Source organism: Embiotoca jacksoni, unplaced genomic scaffold, assembly GCF_022577435.1.
Source record: "Embiotoca jacksoni isolate LCO1_2020_lvr unplaced genomic scaffold, fEmbJac1.0.p SCAF_9, whole genome shotgun sequence".
Lineage (NCBI taxonomy): Eukaryota > Metazoa > Chordata > Actinopteri > Embiotocidae > Embiotoca > Embiotoca jacksoni.
The window spans coordinates 3,517,919-3,536,874 of NW_027185447.1; the positions used below are offsets into that span (position 1 = coordinate 3,517,919).

Consider the following 18,956-nt stretch of genomic DNA (forward strand, 5'->3'; position numbering starts at 1 on the left):
ACTAAAACGTTTTTCATTGTTACTTACAATGGTTAAAAACGTAAAAACAGATTTTAGAGGTAAATGCGTTGTAATGCAAACTGCATTTGTACAGTATGTTGGGCCAGTTATTCTGGTTCGGCGTTACAATGTACCCGAAAAAGGGAAAAAAAAATAAATAATCGACTTGTCTTATCATAACACCTGTCACTGAAGCCTGGGAACAGCAACATTATTTTAAAATTATAATGAAAAGAGGTGGGTAGGGAAGAAGATAATGTGTGACCTGGATTCTCATAAAATTTAAAATTAGGTCATGGCTTGTAATATCAGTTGTGCAGTAGTGGAGGCTGTGTATCTTTTTTCCTTTAACCTAAACTTGGCCCATTGGCAACATCAGTCGAATCTTGCCCCCCACACTTTTGCCTACGTTAGTGTAGATATTAATATATATTTTAGTAGCCTACAGTCAAATGTCTGTCTTTTGTAAGAACCGACAGTAATTTACTGTTTAATTCGCTTAACTTCCGGTTCTTCTCTAAGTGTTTCTGTGGAGCTTGATGCAGCTTTGACTGTGAGAAAGTGTGGTTGAATCCTCAAAGAGGGAAGACGTCATCACATCAACTCCTGCAGCTGTCAACGAAGAATAGATACTGTTATCTTCAAGTGTTATGGGAGATATAGGCAATGAGTCAGAAGCTACATCTGCTCGAGCCCACAAGTAATAATCATAATTTTTACTACAATTTTTTATCAGTTCCCTTGGCCTATATGTGATGTAATGGTGCATTATTCCCAAATAGATCTCAGATTTGATCTTCATCTATGGAAGGAGGCTAATCTAATAATAATAATATAACCTAATCCACTTAAATTATAATAATTGTTGACTTTTTCACCCAGTTTGAACATTCATTAATGGAAATGGCAGACATTGTGGACGCTATGCCATTTCCCCTCGGGGATTAATAAAGTATATACCTACCTACCTAACTGATGGTAAAAGTGATACATCATGCATCAACTCTGACTAATTCCTTCATTAGATTTGCATGACTGATGCACGTTTTAACATGAAACAAGGCGCCGAGCTCATAAGATATGTGTGAAGGCAACAGGAGCACTGCCAGATCACAATCAACACAACTGGGCAAGACTGTCAAGTAAATCCTGTTGCAATGTAAGACTGATTAAATTATAAAAATTAAAAAAACGCCAAAAGATACCTGTTACTTCACATTTTATTTCCTTTCATTCTGACACTGTACATGATGTTTCTCCAGTTGGAATACACATACTGTCGTGAACAAGTAAATCAGACAAGATGATATACAGTAAGGACAATCATCAACATACTCCAAAAGAGACAGCATCACCGTGTCAGAAGGTCAGTTTAAGATTGATTGGTTTAAGAGGTGCTGTGAAAATCATAACGCAGAAAGCTTTCTACATCACAGTAGAGATTTGATGTGAGTTTTGACCAATTCTGAGTCACGTTACTCCGTCTTCAAGCCCTCCTTGATGAGGTTGAGCTCATAGCACAGTGTCTCAAAGCGGTATGCAGTGCGGATCTGGGCCACGTTGGTCTTACGAATGTCGTTGGCCGCTGGACCCTCTTTCAGGTAATCCGGACCCAGGAAGTGGGCCTTCTCCTGGAGCACAGACGAAAAAAGAAAAACATGTATTGATGCAAAAATAAAATCACCTTTATGTGGACCTGGATGTATAATCTCTTTGCCTGAAGTGCAGCCTGCACGGTGTGAAGATACAATCTGTGTGTGTCTGTCTGGTTATTTGACGCAAAGCTTTTTAAACACGAAGTTCCCTGTTTTGTGTGTTACCTCGTGAGACATGGCGCTCTGCAGCACACTGTTCTTGGAGATCTCACACATGTCACAAGTACTGAGCTTGAAGACCTGGGCTGCGATGGCATACTCTTCCATCAGGGGCTCCTGTGGATATAAAGGTTCAGACTTATACTCTGACATTATGATCACTCCTACTTCAATTTATGTGTATATGCAGTTCATATCATTAAACAGCTAATGTTGCACACATCTGAATCTGAATGTATGGCACACTGTTTATGTGTTTACAATGCTGGCTTTGTTGAAGTGTGCAGGACTTTCCATAAGACTTTGCCTATGCAACATAAATACAAAGACCGACCTCTGACATCAGAACAATTCTTATATCCGTATATGTACACCATGAAATACCCATTATGAACTGCACAGTATGCACCATTGTCTACATTATCATCTCCATGTGCTCAGACCTTGGTGTAGTGGAACTGCATGGGGTCGTCGGTGGACAGAGACACCATCAGGCCTTTCTTGTGGAACTCCAGCAGTGGGTTCTTAGCGTATTCCAGGAACAGGCTGTTGTTGCTGAGAGGGGACATGGCGATCGGGATCTGGGTCAAGAAGTACAGGTACTGCAGCACCGGGCTCTGGTTGAGACGGACAGATGGTTTGATATAACAGGGAGCAATGTTATGAGCATGTCATCACAGTTTTGAGGAGATTTTTGATTTTTCTTTTTAATAAGAAAGCAGGCAGAAAGGTAATGTAATAAACTCCAAGATTACTCATAGGATGAATCTAAAACCTGGATTACACTCATTATAATATCGATTGTACAGTAAATCAAATATTTTTGAAAAATTTAAATTAGCAAAAGATTGTAGCAATAATCCAAAAACAATGATACAGTAAAGAACTGGGAAGACAAAGATTTGAAGTCATATTCAGGATCATATCCTCACTTATTCCCATAATTAGAAGTCCTGATTTGTTACCAGAAGTCTTAGATCTGGGTTTCAAACACCGTGCCTCACTGTGTGTATCTCTGGGACCTCTTTTACATTGGGTTCTTATTCCCTTTTAATCAGATACTGCACCAATACAATGTCTTTTACAATGTCCTCTGAAAGCACATCTGTTAGCCGCTTTTAGATAAGAGATTATATCAAGAAAAAATGTCTTTGTTAAGTGCTCTTTTGTACTGTGGTGAGAATCAATCAGTGTGTCATAGAATAATCTGAGGGGCTATTCATCTGGTGGTATTTGTAAATCTTGGGGGTTTCCATTCAAAGCCATCCAAAAAATAAGATATCATCTGCCCACATTAAATTACAGGATATTCATCGGACCTAAATTTTTAGATTCATATAGTCTATCATCACCTATGTTTCAACTAAATATCAATTAATTTGTGGTATTATGGTCAGATTGTGTTTTAGGATGATGGTTATGGCTTCTTTACAAAAGTCTGACACTGACAACTGGTGCTTGATCACATGTGAATGAATGAATGCATGTGCACTGCCAAATTAAAGTGTTATTTCACAGGAAGTGGTATGCTGAATCCGGAAGACTGACCTTCTTGAGGTTCAGGCCGTGAGAGATGTTGTCAGCAGTCATGAAGGCAGCCAGCAGGTGAGTGACAGCACCGGCCTCGCCGCAGTGAGGCCTGAACATGAATGTGGTCATCCCCCTCTGTCTGGAGAGCAGAAGGCAAACAAGTAAGGAGAAGTACTATTTACAGAGAAGATAGGATATAAAGAAGCGACAAGAAATTGTCGCTGCAAAATGGCAGGGATCTCTCAGCAAACATTATAGATAATCAGATTTCAAGCCAGTACTCCAAAAGACAAACTGTGTGCACAGAAAGTTCCCCACCTGCGGAGTTGGTTGAGAACAGCAATGTTGGCATACATATAGTAGATGTAGTAGGTGTAGGAGGGGTTCTTGACAATGTCCCACTCCTCTGGTTTGGGGCTCTTAGTGCAGAACATGTGTCCACTGTGTTTGGACTCATCGTCCACACTGTCGAAACCTGTCACCTACACGCCAGGAGGAGGACAGCTGATTATACCGGGAACAGAGCTTTAACTTTTCTCTGGTAGTTTTTAAAACTGGTGAATTACTGGAGGATTTTTTTTTTTTTAATCTTTTGCAACAGGAGGGGAAATATTCATGCTTGAGATTAAAGCTAAAAAAAATCTCTAGGCTCTTTAAAATTGCGATCCAGATGTGTGGTCATGCCAGGAGTCTGCAACTAGCTGTTTTGTCATCTTTACCACAATTACATTATTCATTCATGGTTTGGAAATCAATCAAGGTAAGGGCCACGGTTTTGTTGTATCTGAACTCGTGACTGACATGGTTGAGGAAGAGGCTGAGGTCTGGGTTGGACTGTGGGTCGATGGTGGCCTGGAACACGGGAAGGAAAATGTTCTCCAGCATCTTGCCAAAGTGGGGCACAAAGTCCCTGCCTCTGAAGATATCACTGAGATGGTAGAGGGACAAAACAAGCTAATTTAAATCTGAATTCAAAGTAGTTTAAGACATTTTCAGGCTCACAGAGAAGTATCTAATACTCAAAATGTGGATTTTAGTGGAGTACTCTTTAATATGGGCATGCAAATAACAAGCTATAATTTATCCACGACAGGATGAAGACTTTTTGATCAGTCCAACAGTTTGGTCAGATTGCATAGAAGACAGAGCAGTAACTGAGAACTTACTAGATCCTGGGTATTTGAATCATCCACTTGAGATTTGGAGATAAAACTCTGTGCTTGACGAACCAGCCGGAGAGCTTGGTCCACTCGTTGGGGTTGCAACCATAGATGGACAGACGAGGCTCAGCATACTGGTACTTGGCATCCTCCAGGTCACTGGCTACTTCCTGGTTCACACAAGGATCAAATCAAGCTCAGGTCATTTCAAGTTTGGTGTATAACATATTATCAATATGTTTGATCAGTAGTAGGCCGGGGAAATGCAAGCAACAAACATCAGTTTTTGAGTCTGAATAACTGATGCATGTGTATGAGCCAGGATGCCAACAGAGTAAAGTTAGAGAAATGTGATCTTCAGCTGGTGGAAGCACAATTATTCTTACATTCTATTAAGACATCCATTCATTGAATATTTCCTGTCAATATCATATATAACCCAACCTTGATGATGGTGGCAAAGTACTCTCCGTTGATGTGGTTCTCTGTCTTCATGTAAAGGTCACGCAGCTCGCTGGCTCCCACAGGGTTGTACTTGGCGTTGAATTTATCAAAACGCTGGAAGGTCTGTCTGCCCTTCAGAGAAACAAGAGACACAAGAAAATAGATTCAGATCAAGGAGGTTCTACAATTTAATACTGCAATAATGCAAGTTTGTGAAAAAATATGAATCTTAACTTTCAGCATACAAACTTCGAGACATTAAAATTTTCCTTGACGGAAGAAGGGAAGTTAATCCTGATAAGATTTTAATACTGTTACCAACACAGGTGAAAGTTGTTGTTTTGCTCCATTTTGCAAAGTTGATTTATGTTATAGTCCCTGACACAGCAAATGTGTATGTTAAATAATTCCAGTATGTGTGCAATCATATTATTTTAACAACTTGAACACCTAAGTGCCTTCCTACAACGTTTTCTGCCATTCTGCCTGTACCCGCAGATATGCAATGTTTTTATACTCTTTATTCACATCTAACGCAACTAGTCTTTCCCCAACCAGAAACGTACAGCGTGCACATCCAGCGAGTCCACAGTGAGATTGTAGGGATGAAGATTAAGGGACTCAAAGAGCGCCTTCATGGTGACCTCCTTCCCTTTGAGTTTGTGCACGATGCGGTCAGCATCCACGCAGTAAGACTTTTTGATGAAGCGCAGCAGGTGCTTCTGGTTCATGCAGGCGGCCGCATGGATGTGAGTGTCCACCTGGAGGTGATAAAGAGAGTGGGTCACTGAGGTTTCAGTTTAAGGCGGTGTAGTAACTGTGATTGGTCACCAGAGGAAGCTACAGCCACTGAAAGGGGCATGGCAGCTACACATTAGGAAAACAACAGAGAGGTCTAAGTGGGAGTTATAATTCAAATGTATAGAATGTGCTAAGTCATCATTTATGAACATGTTTTAAAAATGCAAGATGATGCCTTAGAACTCTAAAGTCAGGAAGAATAGAAGGAAGAGTTAACTACAATCCACTGTATCTTGCAGCAACTGTACCCACAGTGCATGTCCTTTTGTTACGTCCAGATGTATAAGTTTAATGTTGTTTGTGCATCAGTCTTTTTTTTTTTTTTTTTAAGTAAATGACATGACTGTTTGCTTGGAGAGTTCTCGGCTACCTTTCTGCAGTTGTAGAAGTCCCTGTGGGGGTTCAACTTCAACTCCTTCATCTCCTCCATCTCATTCAGCATCTCATGCACGTTGAACTTGGACATGAGGAACTTCAGGCGGCGGTGAGTGTAAGTCTTCCTGCAAGACAAGGAGCAGCTTGAGCTCGACTATTAGGTGATATAATGCCGCAGTTGTGCTTTGATAATTTCAATTGTTTATAGTTGTTACTGTTGCTTTAAGAAGTTAGGGAAATAATGAAAAGGGTCTTCTTATTATGTTTTTTTTTTTTTGCTGTGGGCCTCTTAAGGGCCTGTGTGTGGATCCCCAGGACACACAACTTGTGATACATTTTTCAGCCAACCTTTTAGGTCATCTAAAAAAAGGGCAGCAAGTCATCAGGTGAAAGTGGTAAATTCCTGACACAGTTTCAAAAGTAAAGGTATGGGAGAAATCACAGTGAGGCAAATTGAAAGCTGAGGACTGTGAATTGTAAAAGGTGAAATAGAGTAATGAACACTTTTAAAGGACTCACGTTGGACCCTGTGCAATGAGAGCAATGAGGAAGTTCATGTCGTCGATGAAGGTGTTGTAGTCGGGGCAGGGCAGGTCTTTGCGCTGATCTTTGTCTGCAGCTGCGGCATCGTTGTACACGCAGATGACACCGTCCTTCATACGAGCAACATAGCCCAGATTCTTTGGCAGGGTCTTGGTGTCAAAGGGGTCTTCTCCATCCTTTGGAGGAGCTGTGAAGACTGAGGGATGGATGCAACATATAAATTGGGATACCCAAATGTGATACGGAAAACATCTTGTATGTGAGCTTCTTTATGTGAAGGCAGGGTTCATGACCGACTCCTCACCTGGCTGCACGTCATCATCAAGTTTGAAGGACTCTCCCTCGATGTCACGCAGGTACCGGGAGGCCGTTCTCGGGAAGCGCTGATAGGCCAGCTTCATGTACTTCTCCCTGATGTTCAGGGCACGGTACAGACCCTTACATGACAGCTCGAAGTCATCCATCGTCACCTGAACAGCACACAGAGGAGATGTTGCAGATTTTAGTGTTAAAAATGTGAGAATTTGAAGATTTACACTTAAGCAAAAGCCTCAATACAAATTTAATGAATAGAAAAATAGTGACATATGAGCTATAAAGCATATTTATATTTGTTTGATGGCAAGGATGGCGGCTGCATTGTTAAAAAAAAAAAGGTTATTTTATTGTTTGGAACTGTCGATTTGGTGTCATCTTTTAATTAATTAGATGAATAAGTACAAGAAAATACATTCTAATCAAAAATAATTTGAATAGGTGTATATCAATATACAAGATCAATATACAAACAGAAAAAAGTCATTTTATATTTATATGTTGCGAGCCTGAGGTGTATCTTAACAAGCATGAGGGTCTGAGAAAGTTAAAACTGACATAATAATCCGCTGCTCCAAAGTTTTTCGCTCCCTACACTGTAAATGTCAAACCCACAGTCGTGAAACCTGAACCCCGACCTGCTCTCAGATGTGCTCCCTTAATGGACCTCTACGAGTGGGAGGCAGGCTGTTAGAACAGTGACCCACAGACACATATAGTCTGTGAAATTCAAGGTCAACAGCTCCAGCATCCATGTCAATTTGACCCAAGTCTTTGGTGAAATGATGTTAAGCAGCGGTTAACAGAGTTTCTAGCGACCTCATTTCAAAACTACATGAGTTCTTCTGGCTTTTATGAGTTAAAATAATGGAGGGTCATCCTGCTACGCATAACCTAAAATCATTGAATAACAACTATCTGAACATGGGCAGCATATTAGCACACTTAACATACTTTTCAAACGCAGTGTGACAAATGATTACCGCTGCTTTAAATTGAGCAGGTGTAACTGAAAAGTCTAATCTTACTACTGTGTGTATCTGTCTAAGCAGCTGTTGACTGAACTTAAAGTCTTACAAGCTTATCATTTAAGTTTAGTGAGCTTTACAACTTTACTTTATTGAGCTGATTCAAATATGCAATTTTGTTAATGCAGCAGGAGAGCTGGTCATAAGATGAGTAACCGCGGGGGTGCACGCTCAGGAGGGGTCCCTTTGAGGCTGGATGTCTGTCCCTAATAGAGTGACACTGACTCAGTCGCTGCTGTCCGAAAGCCGTGTCACTCAGTGACCAAGTTACTGTAACCTAAATGCAGCGTAAACCTGACATGTTTTTTTTTGTTGTTGTTGTTTTTTTATCTAAGTGGCCGATAAAATGGAGATAAAACACAAAATGCTCCTGTGCTCCTCTTTGTCATTCTTTGAACGTACCATTATAATATGAAAAGGTTGTACTAGCAGCTATTTTTTCAGATGTGAATTTTGAAATGAATTCATCAGCAGGTCCCATTCAGAGGGCTGAGAGTCTAGCTCCGCCCCTACAGCTGGCATGTTGAAGTTCACCTAGCTGGAAGTATATCTATCGGCCTGAAAAGTGTTTCACTACTGTCTTCTGATTGGAAGTTTAAAGCCTGCTTCACTTCTGACCCCACCTGCATTGATGGGTGGCTGTAACCACACCCCACAGTGACATCACCCTGAAATACACTCCTTCATCACTGCCCCAAACTTAAAATTTAAACTCCTTGAGGTCAGCATTACTTGTGATTTACATGCATGGAAGTATAAAACATGAGTGAGCTTTCATTTTTTTTAAAATCCATTTCCAATTATGAGTTGTTGACATCAGCAGAGAGTAACTGGTTCAATTCCCGGCTGGTGACTGCTCACTAGTCTGCACTCTTTCCCCACATTTACTCTCTGTCGCTATTGCTCCTATTAAATAAGGACCAAAAAAATGAAGGAAAATAAACGGTACCCCAGAAACATAGTCTCCAATGATGGCCACTCTCTGGAAGTCCGGCACTTCCAGGTAGGTGGGTGTGTCCACCTCCACTACAGAGCTAGCAACTGCCTGGGGAGCAGCTGCAGCCATGGCCATGGTGTGGCAGCGCCTCTTGCTGTAGATAAGAGGTGAAGTTTAGAAGTTAGCTTCGTCCACTATCAAAACATCTGAAATATTTGTAGTGAAGGCTAACCAAATTGCAACCACAATCTTCCATCTCACCGTTTCTCAGCATCGTCATCAGTTTGCAGATGGAGGGCCAACTCTTGGTGGAGGATGGGACAGTCGTCAGCCACATCGAACAAGGAGATTTCATCGCGGACGTTCTCGTCTTTGGCATCTGACGCAAAGACCTTCTCCGCGAAGGCCCTCATCCTGTCATCGGTCTCTGTCAGGCATGCCAAACATATGTGGTTTTAATGACAGAGAGGCGTTGTGCTCCCACCACCTTCATGCAGTGCCGAACTAAACCAGGCAAGCACACATTCAAGATTTCCTGACTGCCAGTGAATATGACTGCTGAAAGAGGAAATTCATGATGGCGCTCTACATTCAAACATTCAAAGCACATTTAAGATGATGTGTACAGACTCCAGCACATGCTTTGTATTCATCACCATAAGTTGACTCATTACAATTCTATAACTGTGACACCTGGTATTGGCAGAATACACAATGTACCATGCATATATAGGAACTACAGTGATCCATCACACAATATAGGCTCACATGAGATGGTAAAGTCTTCTTTAATATAACTCCAGACCCCGTTTTCTGTCAGTTTATTATTATTTGCATCAGCCATGGTGTTAGTGGCTCTATGTGGATGATTGTAATCAGAATTCACCAGCATGTTGAAAACATAATGAGAAAAGAGGGTCAAGGTCCAGAATGACTGGAGTTATGAAACAAGGTGCAAGTTTCATAGGAAACACAATGACAATGCACAGCCTGAGTGGCTCCACATAACACGACCTGCTGCAGAGAAAACTACGCTCGAGATCAAACTACTCTACTTTTTTAACATGCACTCATTAGCCAAGAGCCCAGGCTTTCTACTCTAAGACAACAACTCCAGTTCAGAGTCTATGACCAAAGTGATTTTGGGTTCCACTCATTACCCTCCATATACTTACTTCCATCTGATTATGCCCAGCAAGAGAGAAGCACCACCCGGGATAAACCCCCAAAAAAGAGAGCGTTAGAGAAGCATTGGTTAGAAAATGTTATATTCAAGGTGTGATACATAAAGATGTCCCAACAGTTGACCTACAGTGGATGGGTAACAAAATGCACCACATAACTGCCATTTATGAACATAAAGTTTTAGGGACTCTTATTCTTTCAACATTATTAACAACAGATTAGAAGTACATGCAACAGTAAACGTTGAGGATAAGAGCAATGAAATGAGATGTCAGACCAGTACGTATATGATGATAAATGGATAAGTGGGTAACATACAGTATGAGGATAGATAATGGAGGACACATATAAAAGAACTGCATCTTTATGACACATGCAGAGAGGATTTCGTGGTGTCCCCCTGGAGCCGCAGTGTTTAGATCACACATCCAGGATACTCGGCTGATTCCACCGCTGCGCTGCTTTCAGTTCTGAGCGTCTCCTTGCATGTGAAGAGGCATTAACTGTGACTCCCTGGAGACGAGGGGGGAAAAGGTATGCATATCCTGGTTGTTTAAACAGGCCTTGTTTGTGTGCTGTGTTGCTAATAAGATCAGCATTCCCATAGTGGAAGAGTCAGTGAGCTGCCTGAGAAAAGTCACTTTCAGTTCAGTTTTAATTTGTGATGCTATAAAACATCTGACAAGTACATCAAGACAGCTGCTGTTGAATGTGAACAGTAAATTATAACTGATAGTAAACTATAAACACATTTGTTGTCAGCTTTCAAAACCTGCTCCTGCAAATCTGCCTGCGCATGCTGCACAACACACAGTTTCAATTCCTTTCTCTGCAAAATCATCCCAACCCTACTACTTGTGAAGCTTTGCGGACTGCAGCTGGTTAAACTACCACCTTTCTTTTTGTTTCACCCTTTAAAAAACTTTTAGCAGCTGAATATGACTTGCCTGTTGCCCTGTGCCAGGTGACAGCAAGCCTATAATTAGCCACCATTATAAAAGAACTCAGAATAGTATTATTGATTCAGCTTTTTTTATGCCGTGGGTAAGAAGCAACCTAAAGAAAACATTGAGGAAATACAAACCGAGCAAAAGTTACTGCATGACTGGATCTCATGTCACACTTGATCTGGGAGAATCTGCTGACAGGACACATCCGTCATATCCTGTCCTGACATTTTCACAGCTGATACTTCATCACTCACTAGATTCTTCACTGCCAAAGGCTGATGCACAACACTAAAGTTTGATAACGTTAATTTTCCTACAATAGAGCAGAAGAAAAGTAGTTTGGTGTTGAAATGAGCTGCTTGAAAACTCCATGGTGCAGGCATAGATCACCAAGGAAAGATGTCTGTCAATATGTACTGTACTTCCAATGGGATTTGTGTGCATTGTAACCCCAATGAACCTGACATTAAAGCTGTCATTACCAATCAGAGACACCATAATAAATAAAGGGGAATTTATCACCTGAATGGTGGATGATACTGAACCCTGCATGCTCCATTTAAACTTTCAAAGCAAAGTTTTAGGAGCTCTCACTTCCATACGTCTCAGTTTGCAGACCAAAAGGTGCCTACCCCCCCCCCCCCCCCCAACTATGCAACTATGAAACCTTAGTAAATCTTATCCAAACCCTCTTTCTATTGGTGTATATTGCACATTTAAATCGGTCTGCCCAAACTTACCTGGAACCAGAACTTTTGGCATGGTGATGCTCTTCTAGTGAACCGCTCCCTGAGAAGTGTTAATAAGGGTGGTCAGGCACCGGACCACTGTAGTGGGGAAGTGTGAAGCCCCGAGCTCAGTCTGCAATATTAAGCTCCCTGTTCCTCACGTGTAACCAGCCTGTAATCAGAACCTGCTGTGCCCACATAGAACACGCCTTGATGTAATGGGGAACTCATATGTGTCCAGATCTATTTTAAGTTGTCTATGTGCAACCAGGGCACACTGGCAGGCGCAGTGTTTTGACAAAGACACAGGTATGTGTCTCGGGTTATATAACACTCTGATAGCCGCACAGATTGCTGTGCACATGGTTGGTGGTTAGATGGGTCCTGTGTGTTAATGTTGCGCATATTTACAACGTACCTGTCAGTTCAATGCAAAAGAAGATGATGTTTTTATTCTTGCTGTTAGGTGAAAAAGATTTGTCTTCATAAAGGAAGAAAGTAATATTAGTTTTGACATTGATTACAGTTTGTAATACTTTTGATTGATTTTTCAAAGCACAAGTGGAGCAAATTTTCATCCCATGCTGCCTTTGTAATCATTTCACCTAACACACCCAACACCAATGATCCAGAGCAGAGCAGAAAGCTGAAAAGAGAAACTGTTTTGGACAATAATTTCGGCAAAATGATAAAAAATACTATTATGCAAAAAAAATCTCTAACTATTCTAAAACTTCATTTTACATTCAAAATGTTAATTTTCTGCGAAATATATCACATTTTAATGAAATGTAATTTCACATAACATAAAAATTTATTTTTAGCCCTGGATAGGAAACAATTTGGGCATCTCCTATTTATAGCTTTTACAAAAACATCCAAAGTAGTGCTGCATTACTCAACAAAACCCCATAAGCTTCAGGCTGCAACGTTTTAATAATCTTTAAATGAAAAGTGAAATACATCATTTAAAATAGTCTAAGATTTCTTGCCACTAAATAGTGTGATAAGTGGCCAATCCCAATGCAGCACAAGACTTGTCTGCATCATATATCCTGACAATCTATCCATTAGTTCTTAAGACATTTCACTGAAAATGTTTCCAAAGGAGGTCAGGAAGAAAAGTCTGGGGATCACCAGAGTCCATTGGGGTCCACGATGAGAATCTGTCCAATCATTAAGATACTTTGGTCTGAACCAAACTGGTAGACTGACCAATTGTAGGGGAACGGATGTTTCCCCGGATCAGATGTTCTCATGGTCCTTTATTCCCCATTTCAATTCTAACCCACAATAGTTCATTCTATTAAGTGAATACCAAGCTTTTTTGAGGGCCCTGTTATGTACTATATAGAGCTGGGGAATACAGGAATTGCTCCAATGTTAGTGTGCCTAAGAAGTGGAAAAGTAACAATAAGCAATGTATAAATTGCAAACTGGTGTTATGGTTTTTTGGTATGTGAATTTAAAGCATGTTGGGAAAGGTGAAATGCTCTGATGAAGATAACGGGGATCCCAAAGAAGGAAATACAAATATTTCACAGCATTTTCCTTCGAGAGTATTTCCTCATTACTCGTGAATATTTTAAAGGTCTTTTTTTTTTACTGCTTTGAGCACCACAAACACAATTTCATTCCCCTCCAGTGTTTTGGGGTGGAGGTTTAGCTACATTTGCGATTTAAGGTATCTGACTTTGACTGATTAGAGGCCACAAAATGAAAATTTGGTCAGCGTTCATTTATGTAACTGCTGTAATCTGCTGTTCACTCTGTCCATCTGGGCAGCTCCAAAACGCTTGACCAGACATCTATTTTTAGGGAATGTGATCCTAAATGTCAAAGCTCCTCTATCAGGACAACTACTTAAAGAGATCAGGTTAGAAACAGGCGGTCAGTCAATTCCGCCTTCAGAAATTAAAATACCAGACAGAATTCTGAAGACTTCTGAAGAACGTTTTCTCAATAACAAACCTTTTATAAATATTACAAATTTCACAGGAATACCTTCCAAATATTTAAACTTGAGTGCTACAGTCTATGGTCTTCTCTTAATTATAATTACGTACGAGATTTGTCTAACATGATAAAACACCAGCGATGGAGTGATCAGTGTCATGCTTTAGCTGTTTTCTGCTGTTTGGACATGTTCTAATTAGAAATCCTTTTAAAAAAAAAAAGACATTAAATTCGTATTAACAAATTGTATTATTTTTTTTTGACTAATCAGTCTTCAGCTACGTATTTCAATTTACCTGGTAACTACAACCTTTCTGTGCAAAACGTCAATGCAACATTGTGCCAAATGGGTACATGAATGTAAACTCCATGAATAAACTACTAAAGGTAAGTAGTCACGAATACACAGGGTAACATCAATGAAAAGTCCTCTGAAGAATTTGTCCTTGCAGTTCTGGAGAGATCTGACTGTTCCTCACCATGAACCTTAGAGATTATCAGCAGCGAGCTGTGCGGGCAACAGGGAGCATGGGGTCCAAGTCTGTCTGTCTTATATTACTCGTATCATCTTCACTCACACTGCCAGGCATTACCAGATTTCAACAGGTGGTTCCCGTGTTCCAGCTCCAGCGCTGGGAGTTGTTGGGGTTTGGTCCTACAGAACTATTCTGTGATTTTCACTTTTCTAATTAGTTTGAGGGATTGTATGACGTTGCAGAACAACACCAGACTCCCAAAGTTAACACACACACCTCCAACAGAAATGATTTCCCGTAGAAATCGTAAACCTCTGCTCCTCCAGCAGCTGCCTTCAGACTTGAACTACATAAACTAAGCTAATCATGGCAGAATAAATGTACTGTATTGGCTACCGAGAGACAATACGTTGCATGCAGCATGTTTTATTAGGTTATAAAATATATATTTCAGCAAAAGAATGAAAAGGGTGAAGAAGAGGTTAAACAGTGAATGGAAACTGAAAATATTTTCAGCTCGGTCTCACTGACGAAAAAGTACACGCTTAATTGCGGCTTTCGGTTGCAGCAAGTTCACATGTTCTGTTTGGATTGTAATCACTCTTCCTGTCAGAGAGATAAAGACAAACACCCAGAGCTAAAAACAGCCTCCCCACAACCCCCCTACAAGACCTGTTTGTTTTCAGGCACAAGTTTTATAGGACTTGATGACGTCAGTGTCCTCAAGATTTTCTGTTTTCTACTGTATGCTGCACATTAAAGAATGAAGGCACTCACACTTTATAATGATTTGTATGAGACAGTGGAAGGACAAAGTAAGTGAACCCTTTAGAATTATCTGTATTTATCAATGAATTGGTCTTAAAATACTGTAAAGAAATTTAGTCAGATCTTCATCTAAGTTGCAATTATGAACAAACACAATCCAGTTTAACATAATTTATATATTTGTAAAAAAATATGTAAACCTCTGCTAATAATATCAACAACAGCTAATTAGTGTCCAGAGTTACTGAACCTGGAGTCCAGTCAGTAAAACAAGATCGAAGGTGAAGGCTATAGACACAATTGACATCTTGAGTTTGGTATTTACAACAAACATCTGCTGATGTAAATGTGATGTGACATATGACCCTCAAAAAAGACATCTCGGACAACTTACCGTAAATAATTCTTGATTTACATAAGGCCGGAAAAGGGTCACAAAAGTAATGTCAACAAGTTTAGATATTGATCCGTCAACAATTAGACAAACTGTCTCTGAGTGGAGATGATTTAGTATTGTAGCAACTCTCCCAAGAAGTTAAGATGACTCCAAAAGCCAGAGTAGCAGCTAAAGGGTTGAGCATATCATGGTGCATGGAGAATATTGTCCATGTCAAGACACCATAGAATGAGCCTCTCCCATTAAAGTCTCAATACACACTGGAGCACCTCGACACTCCACTACACTACTGGAAAAATGTTTTCCAGACTGATGTAACTAGGGCAGAATAGACTGGGGCCAACATGCAGCACTGCGTATGGTGTAAAAATGGTACTGCGACAGGAAAATATAGCCCGCTGGTAAAGCACTGTGGAGAGAGCATCCTGATCTGGGATAGATACCTTCATTTACGGGGGAAAATGACCCCCAAGTTCATCAAGGTATCTAAGAAGCACTGCTTTCCACCAGCTGAAGCTGAGAAGAAACAGGACAATGACCCTAAACACCGAGGCAAACATACTACGAAGTGGATTCAAAAGTTCAAATCCTAAGAATATGGCTGATCTGAAGCAGCGCTGTGAGGAAATTCTTCTTGGATGTTGAGCAGGTAACTATGGAAATGCTTGTTTATGGTTATTTAGGCAAGTCGAGGTTTGACGAGTTTTTAAGTCCACTTACTTCCTGCTGCTTATTTTCTTTATCAGCAGTGGGAATATTTAAAGTGTGTGTTCGGGTACAACTCAAAATATCATAACTGTGTCCGTGTTATTAATTTAAACATATTGTATTTGTCTATACTTACACTTAATATGATAAATATTGGTGTGAAGACATCTGTCTAAATCTGTCTAAATTACTAAGGATCTAACGTTCGGACAGCCTGCTCTGGTTTTCTTTTGTGTTACATCATTTCACATAAACCTACAGAAATTAAATTTTGCTTTGTATTTTTCTTTCAAATGGAAACTATTCAAGATGGGTGGGATCATAAGCTGTTCCCGAGAGGTTATATGCCTTCAGGAATTTTAACTGGTCCTAATTGCGCTACTGTTCCTCCCAACCACAACGGTCAGCCCCCCGAAGCAGACGGTCGGAGCATCTGTACAGCAGACAGGACAAAAAGGTAGGTCTTTACAATATTTTACCATGAATATTCTTAAGTAACATCTATTTCTGTTATTTTTTTTTCTGTTATTATTTTTTTTATTACTGGAACAATCTGTCCATCGAGACAGCGATTTCACCGCCTGCAAGCTTGACCAACACATGATGGGTGGACAGATTAGAGTGAATGTTAATGGCGGGTCATTTAACGGTCTCCTCCACTTCCCCTAACAGAGACAACAGCCCCTGTTCAGCGCGTCACACACTTTTAACGTCTTTTTAAAATCACAGACTGGGCACAATGGAAGTGAAGGTGTCTGTGGATGGTATCCCACGTGTGGTCTGTGGAGTTACCGAGGAAACGACGTCCCAAGAAGTGGTCCTAGCTTTGGCTCAAGCCTTGGGTATGTACAGTATGTCTGCAGCTCTGTACAGTTTATTTTCTAATATGTTGACCGAGCTGGCAACTACACTGTCATCTTTCTCTTTAGGTCAACCTGGACGCTACACCTTATGGGAGAAATTCAAAGACTTCGAGCGGTGCATGACGCCTGATGAACGCCTTCTGGAGACGCTGGCGCGGTACGGAGAGCAGGCCAGGGAGGTCCAGCTCACTCTTCTCCACAACGGACCCTTAGTCTGGGATGAAATGAGCAGAGTCAAAGTCGGCAGGTACCAGCCTTGCCCGCCGTTAAGAAGAAAAGATGCAGGTGCTAGAATGCGGCGGGGAAGTGGTTCGCTGAGTTTCCATCGCCAAAGCTTGCCACCATTGTCCTGTTTAAGAAAAAATGCCGAGCAGAAACAAGAGGACGTGAAAAGGCCTAAAAGAAAGTCTCTGACGCTCATGGAGGAGGCCTGGGATTGGCTGGAGAGTCTGGGCAAAGGAAAGTCCTACAGCACTGCCTGTGACAAGGACAGCAGTAAGAGGACCGAGAAGAAGAACCGTACCTCTTCGCACGTTTCTCTCACTGTTGAGAATGATAACTCGGCACGAAGTAGCAGAGGTAAAGCTCGAGGTCAGAAAAGTCTGAAGTCCGACTTGGACCATCAAACATCCTGCTGCATGGGAAATCAGACGAGGGGCAAAGAGATCAAACACTCCAAAAAAAAACAAGAGAAGTCCAAATTTCCGACTGACGATGAGAAAAATAGTCTCAGAGAAACCATAGTATGCCAGCTCATGTGTCTCCAGGATTTCCAGGTCCAGATAACACATGTAGACCGACAGATTTTTGACATTGAAGAAAGACACAGGGCCAAAGAAGCCGAACAAGAAGCCCGCGAGAGAATCGTTGAAGAGGAGATGGAGCAGATCAAATTTTGGGAAAACGAATTGAAGGCAGAGGAAGGTTACGAGAAAGATCTGCAACGTCAGTTCCTAGAGATGAGAGCGAAGGCTGTGGAGTGTAAAGCTAAACTGGAGGAGTACCGGCGCAGAATGCAGGGCCTCGATTTCTTTGGCGGTCCACAAGAGGATCCCGAGGTGGTTTCTGAAGTCGGTGCAAAAGCGGCCACTGAGATTTCAGCCGTTTCGACTGAAGCTGGAAATCTCCAACAATCTGATCCAGAAGGCGCTGTGAACGTTAACAGGAAGTTCCTGCCCAGGGAAGACTTCAACCCTCCTCACGCTCTGGTTCCTCCCAACCAGATAAAGGAGCGCAGACCCACAGGACCCACCGAGCTGAGGGAGTGGTGGACCCGCTGGTCTGAAGCCCAACGCTCTCAATCACCGAGTAAAAACAAAGTGATTCACCGCTCTGAACTGACTATATATCTGGGCAGTACCAAGGTTTAGAATCAGAGGGGGTCACGTATGTCTACGTGGCACTAAAGTCACTAAAATAGGATTAATGCATCATTGTTTTCCATCCGGGCCAATTTCAAGCCTGACATTTCAAGACACTGATCCTCCTTGTTCAACATGTTTGTATTCAATACTTATTGTAACACGTGGCTTTTCAAGATAAGAAGTAAGAGATCGGCAGAAGTAAAAAACATCTACACGTTTTACTGAATTTTTAAATATAAAACGACATTTACAGGCATGGATACCGAGACATCGTGCACATAATGTGCGGTGAAGTAAATTGTGGCAAACCGAGTGTTAAAACCTTCCAGAAAGAGCGCATACTGACTGTCCTTGCTCTCTGAAATTTTACTTTTTCTGGCAGACAGCTTTTATCTTTGTCCATGTCTATCTATGTCTAACCCTTACCCTAACCCTGGGGGAAAAGATGTCCCCCCCCCCCCAGAAGGACAAAAATAAATGGCCTCCAACAACCATGTGGCAGAGATGGACAATAGACAATCTATTTTCCTGCTCTGTAACTGAAATTACAGACAGCCCAATACCTCAAGAGAGCAAATAAAAGTCCTACTTGTAAATGAGCAGCTCTGACTCCA

At 41.2% G+C, this 18,956-nt stretch overlaps 2 protein-coding genes across 3 annotated transcripts; one reads left to right on the plus strand and one right to left on the minus strand.

Moving 5' to 3' along the window:
• Positions 1 to 1,202: 1,202 nt before the first annotated feature.
• ampd1 (adenosine monophosphate deaminase 1 (isoform M)) lies at positions 1,203 to 9,374 on the minus strand. The gene is made up of 14 exons (XM_069140901.1): positions 9,209 to 9,374; positions 8,960 to 9,101; positions 6,972 to 7,137; positions 6,644 to 6,863; positions 6,120 to 6,249; positions 5,515 to 5,709; positions 4,949 to 5,080; positions 4,511 to 4,674; positions 4,146 to 4,272; positions 3,663 to 3,826; positions 3,363 to 3,483; positions 2,258 to 2,431; positions 1,821 to 1,931; positions 1,203 to 1,631 (listed from the first exon to the last, which is right to left on the minus strand). Exons 1-14 carry the CDS (start codon positions 9,358 to 9,360, stop codon positions 1,476 to 1,478), a joined length of 2,154 nt encoding a protein of 717 aa, XP_068997002.1. The 5' UTR covers positions 9,361 to 9,374; the 3' UTR covers positions 1,203 to 1,475.
• A 6,511-nt stretch (positions 9,375 to 15,885) lies between these two features.
• On the plus strand, positions 15,886 to 18,936 carry LOC138193388 (ras association domain-containing protein 8-like). Of its 2 annotated transcripts, XM_069141398.1 has the most exons (4): positions 15,886 to 16,056; positions 16,425 to 16,572; positions 16,845 to 16,957; positions 17,045 to 18,936. In XM_069141398.1, the coding sequence occupies exons 2-4, from the start codon at positions 16,460 to 16,462 to the stop codon at positions 18,346 to 18,348; spliced, it is 1,530 nt and encodes a 509-aa protein (XP_068997499.1). In that variant the 5' UTR covers positions 15,886 to 16,056; positions 16,425 to 16,459; the 3' UTR covers positions 18,349 to 18,936. The 2 variants fall into 2 exon arrangements, with proteins under 2 accessions (XP_068997499.1, XP_068997501.1); XM_069141400.1 differs by lacking the exon at positions 15,886 to 16,056 and having other exon boundaries at positions 16,536 to 16,572; positions 16,788 to 16,957.
• Positions 18,937 to 18,956: the final 20 nt, after the last annotated feature.

Bases quoted from the DNA above. Each gene is read 5' to 3' on its own strand.
- LOC138193388 (XM_069141398.1), top strand. From the start codon at position 16,460: ATGCCTTCAGGAATTTTAACTGGTCCTAATTGCGCTACTGTTCCTCCC. The intron at 16,573-16,844 runs GTAGGTCTTTAC...TTAAAATCACAG, and splicing joins ACAGCAGACAGGACAAAAAG to ACTGGGCACAATGGAAGTGA. The intron at 16,958-17,044 runs GTATGTACAGTA...CTTTCTCTTTAG, and splicing joins AGCTTTGGCTCAAGCCTTGG to GTCAACCTGGACGCTACACC.
- ampd1 (XM_069140901.1), bottom strand. From the start codon at position 9,360: ATGAGGGCCTTCGCGGAGAAGGTCTTTGCGTCAGATGCCAAAGACGAG. The intron at 7,138-8,959 runs GTACCGTTTATT...TGTGCTGTTCAG, and splicing joins TTGGAGACTATGTTTCTGGG to GTGACGATGGATGACTTCGA. The intron at 6,864-6,971 runs GTGAGGAGTCGG...TCCATCCCTCAG, and splicing joins TGATGATGACGTGCAGCCAG to TCTTCACAGCTCCTCCAAAG.